Raw genomic sequence first — 11638 nt, forward strand, 5'->3', positions numbered from 1 at the left:
CTGGTGGGAGAGAATGAAGGTAGAAAAGGGAGCAGGACCAAACCCCTCTGGCAATTCTGGCTTGAAGAGCCAAGTACCACCTGATTTGGGTCTGCTTGGGGAAGTTATGGCCTCAACAAAGCCAGTGCCTTAATATTAAATAATTCTGTCTTTCAACTTCAGGTTCAGACCTTCCTAACTCCCTAGAAATGGGCCCCGCATTCCCTGGGAAGCTGGGGCCCCTGGATCATATGGGGAATCAGGCCCAGCTCCCAGGTTCCTGTTGACCTACAGAGGCACAAGGGATGGTCTCAGCATATGGCTCTGCTGAAACGCCTGGCAATGGGAGGTGCTGGGGACTGAGTGGTAACAAAAACTGATTCTGCGTGGGCTGGTATAGCCAGGAAGATGGGTACAAATGCGTTCAGGGTCAGGATCTCACTGACCCTCAGGAATGAGCAGCCAGGGCTCTGTCCTGTGCTTCTCCACTGGCCTGATGCAAGCCTGGTAGCCTTTCATCTCCCAGTGCTCAGGAGCAGAAAATGGGGAGTCAGATGAGGCTTTGGCTAGTCACACCCAGCACGGATCAAACAGGCAGCCCAGGGCTCCTGCCCTGCCCAGCCGCTGCTGTTATCTGACCTATGGAAGGCAGACTGGGAGCAGGGAAACAGAGGGCCCTAAAGCCCAATGCGTGGGCAACCAGAAGGTTCACTTCAGTCTGATTAAATGGATTTATTATGACAAATGGCAGTGTTAAGCCTAGGGGTGGGCAGGCCATAGCCAAGGATTGATTCCCTGACCCCAAGCAACAGCAGCACTCTGTCTCCAGGGGGTACCAGGCCCCTCCCATGTCCCCTCTTCCCCCAAAGCTGCATTAAGCAGGTCCCATATTCATTAAGGAGTGACTGGTGGCAGCTGCACACCTCAGGAACCCAGTACCGTGGGCTGTGCACTTGGGGCTGGAAGAAGATGCCAACCCTCATGCTTTATCTGGTCCCTAAAGTGTTACCTCCATCAGGACCTCTCCTCTCCCCTGCAGGGTTCTAAGTGACAGATGGCATAAAGGTGAACAGACCCCCGTCCCAAATAGCTCCCCTGCCACCCACCCTGGAGTGGGCCTGTCTGAGTCCTAGTCAGAGGCTGGCTCAGCTGTGGATGAGGTGGAGCCTTGGTCTAGCTTGACCACCTGCTCCCAGGTGAGCACTGTGCCCTGTCAGAGGAGCTGCTGGGGCTGCTGTGGGCTGGGCTCCCAGATGAACACTTTCAGCTGGTTCAAGTTCACTCTGCTCCTCTGGCCCTCTGTCCTCTGGTCCAGGCAGATCAGGGGCTGTGGGGAAACTGCTGGAATTCAGGGCGAGGAATAGCCTTTTCCAGAATCCTGTTGGGGACAGAGAGAGGGTTCAGATTTGACATCAGTGAACCTTCAACTCTTCTCTGTAGAAGTCTGATTAAATGGATTTATTATGACAAATGGCAGTGTTAAGCCATTTGTAGAAGTGGCACAGGATCGACTTGGGTGGGCTGGTCCGGGTCTGAACTCCCTCTCTACCCTCTCGCCAAGCTAAGAGGTGGAGGACAATGTTCTGAGACAGATGGCTCTGGAAAATAACTCTTAAGACTACAGGGGAAGAAGTCAGTGGGTCAGGCTAGCCTGTGGCCCAGCCATGCCGAGCTGAGGAAGCTCTCTGGGCTTCCCATTAGCACAGTTCTGCTGCCACAGTTCCATCTATAAAATGGGAGCAGATGGAGATGAAGGGAACTGGAAGAGAGAACACAGCCTTGCCAGGTAGAATGTTAGGCTGATCCTTCCTTACCCACCCCTCTGCCTTCCCTTCAGGCAATGACTCCCAGAGGATGAGGCAGCCATCTGCAAGGATGAGACACCGAGAGGGGAAGGGTTCCAGGAATGAAGCCACCAATTTCGACTGGGAGGAAGAAGAGGAAACCTTTAGAGTAAAGGGCTCCATTATGAGCAGGGGTTCAGGGCCTGCATTACCCAATCAGAATGGCTGGGATGAAGAGGAGGCCAGCTCCCAGGAGGAAGGGGAACCCCTTCATGAAGTTCCGAGTGGCTGGGTAGAGTGAGTTGAAGATGCCAGAGGCCATCAGCATGGCCAAGCTGTTCACACAGGCCACAGCAGAAAAGAGAGCACCTGTGAAGAAATAAATGTCACACTCTGGGGTTTGAAAGACCCAGATTCAAATCCTGCCACCACTACCTCACAGCTGTGCGACCTGGGGCAAGTCACTTAGCCTCTCTGAATCTTGCCTTCCTTCACCTATAATCTACCGCATCATGTGATATGATAAGGATTTGATAAGGTCATGCATGGAAAGCACCTGCATGGAGGTGCAGTTCATAAATATGTGGCTGCAATTAAATCCACATTAAAACTACATGGGATAGCTTCTCACGAAAACCTGATTGAAATGGCTTTTCTAAATCCTATTTGGGATCATCTCCTCTCTGAGATTAACTGCTGGTTTGATTCCCAGTTCCAACACTTACTCGATGAAAATCCAAGGCAGCATGGTTCTTGCCAGCCCTGGACAACTCAACAGAAGTGCATATACCTTGGCCACTCACTTCTCCAGGGTGGCAGGGAGGAAAGTAAGCTATCCCCCAGCCATGGCTACCTGTCTGCCCATTTCAGGCAACAGTGGGTATGAAGAAGAGGATGCAGGTTGATCCTGACACTCACCGTGCTCTGACTTGCTCACCAGCTTGGAGAGCTTGGCCCGGATGACAGGTGTTGTGACTAATGACAGAAAGAGCAACCCATACGCTGTGGAAAAATAAACAGTCGTCAGGAAAATGGGGTTGGGAAGCGGGGTACCCAAGCGAGAGGCAGCAGAGTACCTATATACACCCGATGTGGGACTTAGGTTAGACCCAGGAAGAACTTTCTTGATGGTGAGGGTGGGGAGACAATGACCAAGGAGGAAGGGAGACCACCCTTCTCCAGGCTTGGCCTCCCTGCTATCGCTTTCATGAAAACACCGATTCCCACCAATTGCATTTGTGGCCGGACACCTCTTGGGGTCACAGCAGGCATCGCTCACTCACTTAGCACTTAGTAGGGAGATAGCGGGGCACAGAAACAAGCATGGGCTTTGGAGTCAGCTCCAAGTTCAAAACCTGCTGCCACTGCTGACCATCTGTGTGACTTGGGTGCTTATTCTCCCTGAGCCCGACTCCCTGTATGTACAAGGAGGAGAATAAGGCCTTCATCACAAGATGGTTCTGAGGCGTAGGAGGCTGAATAAAGATCCCCAAAGATATCAGGTTCCAATCCCTGGGCTGTAAATGTTGCCTTATTTGGAAAATGAGTCTTTGCAGATGTGATTAAGTAAATGATCTTGAGATGGGGAGATTATCCCGAATTATCAGATTGGGCCCTAAACACTGCCACAAATGTTCTTATGAGACGAAAGCAGAGGGAGATTTGACACACAGTGGAGAAGACACAAGAGGCGATGTGACTGCAGAGTCAGAGACTGGCAACGTGGCTACAAGCCAAGAAAGGCCAGCAGCCACCAGAAGCTGGAGAGACAGATTCTCTCCTAGAGCCTTCGGAGAGAGCACTGCCCTGCCGACTCCTTGATTTCAGCGCAGCGATACTGATTTTGGCCTTCTGGCCTCTCAGACTGTGAGAGAATAAATTTCTATTGTTTTAAGCCACCAAGTCCGTAGTAATTTGTTACAGCAACCTGAGGAAACTAATACATGAGGTAAAGAGGTAACATCTACGAAGAGCATTGCATGGTGAGGACACAGTCCCTGAGTTCCTTCCCTTTGAATTTAGTTACTTACAGGTTTACAGTTTTCTTCATAACCATTTCTCTCTCTTGGGTGACAGTTGTCTCTCAGCAAAACTGCAAACTCCTAGAGGACAGGGGATCCTCCAAAGTGGGGCATGAGGCATGACAAGGCCGCTTCAGGTGTCAGACCTCCCCCAATCCAACTCTGCTGAGACTCCCCAGAGCAATAACAGCACTTTCATCATCTCTGCACACCCCAGGGCCACAGGCATGAGTGAAAGGTACCTGGTCCCCGTCTGCTTCATTGTCAGACAAGCAGCTAAGAAATCTGTGATTACTGAATGGCTGACTTCATACGCAATACATTTTAGGACTCTACCAAAATAGCTGTTCCTTTTAAAATGTTAACTTCCTCATTCCATGGCCAGCAGCGTCTCTCCCTGCCTAAAAGAAGAGGAGGAAGCGGGGAGGGGAAGGGGACGGAAGGGGAGGAGGAGAGGGACGAAAGTAAGCAGGAATTTCATACCTGTGGCTGACAAAACTAGCTTTTTTAAAAATCCAAAAAGCTGACCAAGGATATTTGAGGTAGGTCCTGTGATTCTTATCAGAGACGTGAGTATCAAGGCATTAATGGCATGGACTTTGTTTAAGAATACCATAAATAAGCAGTAGGGGCCAAGGGGTGAAACAATTAGTGTATGAGCCATTCTTTCCTCTTTTGCTCTGTATTACCAACAATATTTATGGTTGATAATACGGATTAATTACTTTGGCTACTGAAGGTCTGTATTTTCCCTATATCAAAGATGGCATTTTTCTGGGATTTCTTATCAGTGTGCCTTCCAGTACAGGCTGGGGACACAACTATGTATCCAAAGACTCAGGCAAGAACCAAACTTGGAGACAGTGAGTGACTGGCCCCAGTTTTCACCCAGTGCTTTTGGGACAAGCTGTCCCTGAGCCCATACACTTTACCTGTGAACATGAGGGGTGTGGTGGTAGCAAATGCAAACACCACCATTCCCACGATATTGAAGGCCAGGCCAATCTCGGCCACCCAGGTGTCGGCCAGGCAGCATTGCAGAAGCCTCAGGCCCAGCAAGCTGGTGAGGTAGGGGAAGTACTGAGCTGCAGAACCATAGCCGATTAGCCTGGAGTCCCAGCAGAGAGGTGTGCTCAGCTCATAGATGGTCAGGATGTCCTGGGCCCCGAAGTGCACAATGATCACCATGAAGATGGCCAACGAGTACAGGGCTAAATGCTTCCTGGACTTCTCTGGGGCCGGAGCCACATAGAGTTGGACAATAGATCGGTGATGACGGAGTGTAAAGAGCCGGGTGGACTTGGGCTCCTTCACGGTCTCACCAAAGCACAATGCTGCATAAAGAGCCACGGCTATCAGCAAGGCCAAAGCCAGCCAGAAGGGGTTGGCATAACCCTGGGCCCGGAGCCAGTAGCCCCCCAGGAGGCTGGCCAGCATCCCTGCCACACCAATGCATGCTTCCAGCAAGGCCATTCGGAAGGTGCGGCTGTGGTTGGAGCTGACATCTGCCACGGAGGCAAAGCTAGCAGCCAGGATCCCATTGAAGTCGCCGAAGAGGGCACAAAGGATGCGGCCCAGCACGAAGAAGCCGACGTGGAGCTGCAGCTGCACCACAAAGATGTACACGAGGACCTGGACCAGCAGGCCCAGAGAGGCCAGCACCAGCAGCGGGCGGCGGCCCACGTGGTCACTCCAGGCTCCCAGCAGCGTGGACGAGCAGAGCCCCACCAAGAAGCCACCCAAGTTCATGTAGAGGGTCCAGTGGGAGGTAAGGGTCTCCACTTCCTGTGGGGGCATAATTACCAGGGTGCATGTCCTCACTCTGGGTTGCCCACCCCGCAAAACATCGCATCCTGGGAACTACAGGGATGAGACCTTTATTGGGGGCCCTAAACCTCAGACAATCTTAGTGTAACTCAAAAAGTGACCCAGGAGGCGGGGGTGGTGACAAGAGATGGACCAAGGCCCCATCCCTCACCTTCACCCCTTTTGGTAACACTCAAGGCCGGGCTTTATCTAGATCAACTTTCCGCATCCCCTCGCTGCAGCTGTCAGGCCTCCTTTGCTCTGGTCCCTCCCACTACCCAACATGCATACCCGGCAGCGGCCCCCCACTCTACGCAGGCCCTGCCTCTCAGCCGCCCCCACGCTCCAGTCCGGGCTCCGCCCCCCGCCACGCTCCTCTTCCTTCCCGCCACCACTACCTGCATGGTGGGGTCCCCGCTGAGGTTGCTGCAGTCCCCCCTGTGGCGGGTGCCATTGTAGCCGAGGTCGGTGCTGAAGCGGTGCCATAGGTACTGCGTGGTGAGCGGGCCCTGCAGGACCACGGAAAAGTTGGCCAGGAAGACGAGCGGCTCTACGAGGCCGCGGCACAACACGACGGCCGGGGTGCGGGCGCGGGACTCGCCCGGGGGGCTCGCGCGCCCCTCCATGCGCGTGCGCGTCGGGCGGGCGCGAGGTGGCGGCGGGGCTCGCGCGCGATTCGCTGCCCGGGACCAGCGGCAAGAGGCCCGGGCCTTCGCTGTCTGCGCCTGCGTCCAGCGTCCCCTCCTTAAATGTCTGGAGGGGCGGGGCCTGGGACCTCAGGCCCCTGAGCGTCGCCCAGCGTGCTCTGGACTGGGTGTGGTGGGCGAGGGGCCCCGCAGCCCTGGCTCGCAGGGTGACTTTATCTATCACCGGTGCAAAGATACTGTCTTGCAGCCCTCCCTCCCTGTCCCAGAAACAATCATAACAGTAACAAAAAATATCAATAATTAACATTTATTGAGCACTTACTATGTACTTGGCATGTGTTAAGGCTTTTGCGCACATTAATCTCCCAACAACCGAGCCAGCCTCTGGCTCACTCGGGAGAGTGCGTCCCTCTTTAGAAAGTGACCTTGAAGGGCCGGCCCGTGGCTCACTTGGGAGAGTGTGGTGCTGATAACATCAAGGCCACGGGTTCGGATCCTATATAGGGATGGCCGGTTGGCTCACTGGCTGAGCGTGGTGCTGACAACACCAAGTCAAGGGTTAAGATCCTCTTACCAGTCATCTTTAAAAAAAAAAAAAAAAAAAGTCTCCCAACAACCCTATAGGCTAGCCACTATTAACGATCCCGATCTACAGATGAGGAAACCGGGTCATCCGGCACTCGAGGCTGAGCTGCAAGAACACATGACGCCTGATGCGAGCTGATGTCCTGCGCTGTAACAGAGGGACAACTTGGAATGGATTGGCGTGCAGCCTGAGCCCAGCTACCTGGGTTGGAATACCTAGGTTTTGCCCGTCTCAGGCATGCCGCTTTACCTCCCTGTGCCTCTGTCTGTTCATCGGTAAAGTGGGGGTGGCTGACAGAACCTGCCTCAAAGAATTGTTGTGGGAGAACCGTGTCTGGTACATTGAAAGTTGCTGGTATTGTTATTAACAGGCTGTCACTTGCTCCACTCCTGCCCTAGGAGCCTTTCCTTGGAAACTTGTCTTGTTTATGGGGCCAAGGTCTGACTGCAGTTCCCTTAGAGGAGAAGACAGGGAGGAAAAGACTGGAGGGCTTGGGAGGCCCTTGGGCTTGGGCTTGGCCCTGTGCTCCTGGGTGCTCCCACTGTAGGAATTGGGCCAGAAGGCAGTTACCTGCTCTGCTGCTGAGCAGTTCAGACCTCCTGTATGGACCTCTTTTATAACCTGTAAAATGGAATAGCATTACCAGCCTTACCCCACTATCATTTATTCATCCATTTGTTTAACTCATTTATTGAGCTCCCATTATGTGCCAGGCACGGTGGTGGGGGGATCTGGGAACACAACAATGAAGAAAATAGACAAAGCCCTCACCAGGCCTCGTAGTTTCTAGAATGGTTGGGGAGAGGCAATCAAAGAGTCCTACTGGGCTGGCCGGTTAGTTCAGTTGGTTAGAGCACAATGTTGTAACACCAAGGTCACAGGTGCGATCTCCCAGCAGGACAGCCACCAAAACGAAAAAACAAAGAATCCCACCAATCTATGTAAAATTCCAACTGTGGAAAATGCTTGATAGGAGAGGAGAGTTTGGCTCTGTAGTGGCTTGAGTTATATCCTCCCAGAACTCATTGAAGCTTCGATTGTGCCCCCCAAGTTTAATGTATTAGAAACTTGGACCCCATTATGGTAATTGAAAGGTGGGGCCTTGTAGAGGTGATTAGATTGTAGGACCGTGCAGTAGTGAATGGATTAAAAATGGTGGTCACGGGCCGAGCCTGTGGCGCACTCGGGAGAGTGCAGCACTGGGAGCGCGGCGACGCTCCCACCGCGGGTTCGGATCCTATATAGGAATGGCCGGTGCACTCACTGGCTGAGTACTGGTCACGAAAAAGACAAAAAAAAAAAAAAAAAAAAAAATGGTGGTCAGGGGTGTGGTTTGGAGGGCTTCGAAAGGGGAGCACAAAAAGTCTGTCTCTCTGCTCTACCATTTCACAATGTGATACCCTGCAGTCACTATCATCACCGCCAAGGCTCTCACCAGATGTGTTTCCTGGACTTTGGATTTCTTAGCCTCCAAAACTGTAAGCAATAAATTTTGTTTTCTTTACAAATTATCCAGTTCTGTGTATTTTGTTATAAGCAAAAGAAGCATACTAATAACAGGCTCCGGGTGTGCTAATTCAGGGTCCTGGCGTGACTAGGTGGAGCAGAATCAGGAAAGGTGGCCTTCCCTGAGAACAGGGCAGCTGAATGGATTTTTGGAGGCAGGCCCTGTGCTGTGTCTCACAGGCCTGATTCTTGGGGTGGTAGGTTGCTCCATTTTTGGCCACTCTGACTATGCCTGGGCTTACTGGGGCTCCCTGACTATCTCTCACTTCCCCTGAGCCAGAAAGAATCTGAGGCTCAGAATAAGTAGATGCTGGCTAGATACTAGTGGACTAAATGACTCCCCTATCCCCTACCCCCTACCCCCTACCCCAGAGCCTTCCTAGAGACAGGAAATTCCACATTGAACATTCAAGCCTCTGGGTTGTCTCCATCGCTTTTTCTCCCCACCACCCACATGAAAGCTTGGCCCAGTTAGGTCAGCTATAGGGAGGGAGGGTGCCTAACTAAAACTTTGGAATTATTTTCTAGATAAAAGACTAAGGCTTGGAGAGGCCAAGGTCCCTCAGCTGGGAATGAGACAGGGTGTGGCTCATCCCAGAGCCAGAGCCTGCAGCGTCCACTAGACTGGAGCCCTCTTCTAACTCCTCGAAAACAGCTACACTCAGCTCACTCTGCTCAAAACCATCCAGTGGTTTCCATTTCACTCAGTGAAAGCCAAGTCATTATGAGAGCCCTAAGGCCACCTGCCCCTTCTCTGCCCCCCTCCCCTGCTCCATCCCCCTCACTCCCTTCGCTGTAGCCACACTGGCCTCCTTGGTCCCCTTCCAGTTTGTCCAGCAGGCTCCTGCCCAGGGTCTTAGCACTCACTCTTCCCTCTACCTGGATTGCTCTTCTCCACCCAGCTGGCTCCCTCACTTCTGTCAGGTCTCTGCTAAAATGTCACCTGACCCTCTGATATGTAATAACAGTTCGCCTCCCCATCTCCTGGCACTCCCTAACCTCTTACCCCATTTTTTTTTCCATAGTATTTATCACCATCTGAATTATCATAACTTTCTTGTTGGTTGTCCGTCCCCCTTTACTAAAGTTCATGTTTTCTTCACTACTGTATCCCCAACACCTGGAATAGTGCCTGTCACATAGTAGATGCTCAGAAGACCTTAGTTGAATGAATAAATGAACTCCTCTCAGTCTCAAGAGGAAAGGATTCCACAGCTGGAGCCCCAGAGCACATGGTTGCCAGTATTGCGCTGCATTGTGGCGTCCGGAGTCCAAGAATCTGTACCTAGAAGGAAGCTGAGAAATCACATCTCTGTCTACTTGACCATTTAAAAGACAGGGAAAACTGAGGTCCAGAGGGAAAGATGACTTACCCAAAGGGAGCTAAAAGGTCTTGCCCTTTCAAATCTCTAAAAGAAGCAGCAATCATAAAGGAAAAGATCTGTAGATCTAATTCCACCAGAATATAAAACCGTAATTAAAAGGCAAACAACAAACAAAATATATAACAAAATCGTCCTTTTAAAATGTGACAAAGGGTTAATATTTTAACGGTGTTTGATAAAAGATCCTTCCCCCATAAAACAACCGGATAAAACCCAAGCTCTGAGAGAACTGTGTGTGTGAGAGACACCCTAATGAGCTCTCCCCCAGCTCCTGAACAATGAAGGAAAGGCCGCAACTCTGCTTTTGTTTTTTGGGGCCAGCACATTAGCAAAGATTTCGTTTTCAATGAGAATGCCCAAAGGCGGTCCAGCTATGGTGAAAGAAACACTGCTGAAGAGTGTACATGTACCCTTCAGGGAAACAACTTGGTAACCTTGCACTGAGACCCTCACATTCTCTAATTCCACTTTTGGGTCTCTTACCAAAGAAAAAAGCCTTATGTGCCAAGATATTCTCCATAATGTTATTGACAATAGTAAAAAATAAGTTTAAAAAATTACAGACAACCTACTTGTTCAACAGAGAGGAAATGCTTGAGCAGCCACTTAATGAATATGCATTGTTAATGTGATGTATTCAAAGAGATTGTAATCATATAGAAAACTGCTTATGTAATAATAATTTGTATATGAAAAGACCAAAGAGAGAACTTGTTGTCCTTGTGGTATGGTCATGGTAGAAGAAAGTTGCACCCAGTAAAGGCTGGATGTCATGGCACCAAAATATTAACAGTGGTTCTCTCTGGGTGGTGGGGTGAGGTGAGATTTTCTTTTCTTCTTTTTTTAAATATGTGTTCAACTCTTCTGATACAACATGTATTTTCATTATAGAAAATATAAAAATGTTTTTAAAAATCTGACGATGTTCCTCTCTTTCAAACCTGTTCTGAAAAAAAAAAAGAAAAAAAAAAATGGGCTGGCCTGTGGCTCACTCGGGAGAGTGGTGCTGATAACACCAAGGCCACAGGTTCGGATCCCTATATAGGGATGGCCGGTTAGCTCACGGGAGAGCGTGGTGCTGACAACACCCAGTCAAGGGTTAAGATTCCCTTACCGGTCATCTTGAAAAAAAAAAAAAAACCCGTTCTGGCTCAGTTGCCAAAGATGAGCTTCTCGCCCTTGGTGTGCTGGAGACATGGCTAGGAGCTGATTTTACTGAACCAGGCAGCACTGTGCCCACATCGTCTTATTGAATTCTTACCACCACCTTATCAGGTGGGTCCTATTATTATTTTTACAGATGATGTAACTGTGGCTTAGAGGGATGAAGGGAAATGGTCCTTCCCACTCTGTGTACAGGTGTTTTTTTTTTTCTCTATACCTGTTCTGGTGTTCTCTGTATCCCAAACCTTAGTCCCTTTGCCAGGAATACCCTTCCCACTTGCTTGGCTTAATCAACTCCTATTCATCCTTCGAGACCCACCTCTGTGTCATACTTCGAGGCAGATTTAGTCATTGCCTCTTATGTACTTCCACAATACTGTGTTCATACATTTAACCCTAGTTTTACACTTAACCTGATTATAAGTATGAGTTCCCAGGTTTGTCTCCTCTCACTCCCTATCCATATCCTGCCTCCCACACCCCAGGGCAGAGACAATGTTCTTTTCATCTCTATAAGAAGAAATGTTAAATAGGTTTGATGGCACGCACCAGCTCCAGTCAATTGCTTGCAACTGCCTGGGTTCCTGCATTGAGATGGGGTGTTTCTCTGGCTTGATGGGAAGGAGTCCTGTGATCCATCAGTGATGTCTGCATGAGCTCAGAAATGGTAAGTATTGGCTAACAACTGTGTTGTCCAACCCTGGAATATGTGATCAGTAAATTCTGAGAGGTTTTAGGGAAGCCTTACAGCTTTGCCTGG

General features: G+C 50.3%; 1 protein-coding gene across 1 annotated transcript; it reads right to left on the reverse strand.

Moving 5' to 3' along the window:
- Positions 1 to 561: 561 nt before the first annotated feature.
- On the reverse strand, positions 562 to 6266 carry SLC46A1 (solute carrier family 46 member 1). Its single transcript, XM_063112091.1, has 5 exons — positions 5989 to 6266; positions 4717 to 5569; positions 2682 to 2765; positions 1976 to 2132; positions 562 to 1357 (listed from the first exon to the last, which is right to left on the reverse strand). The coding sequence occupies exons 1-5, from the start codon at positions 6214 to 6216 to the stop codon at positions 1300 to 1302; spliced, it is 1380 nt and encodes a 459-aa protein (XP_062968161.1). The 5' UTR covers positions 6217 to 6266; the 3' UTR covers positions 562 to 1299.
- Positions 6267 to 11638: the final 5372 nt, after the last annotated feature.

This window comes from Cynocephalus volans, chromosome 10 (genome assembly GCF_027409185.1).
Source record: "Cynocephalus volans isolate mCynVol1 chromosome 10, mCynVol1.pri, whole genome shotgun sequence".
NCBI lineage: Eukaryota > Metazoa > Chordata > Mammalia > Dermoptera > Cynocephalidae > Cynocephalus > Cynocephalus volans.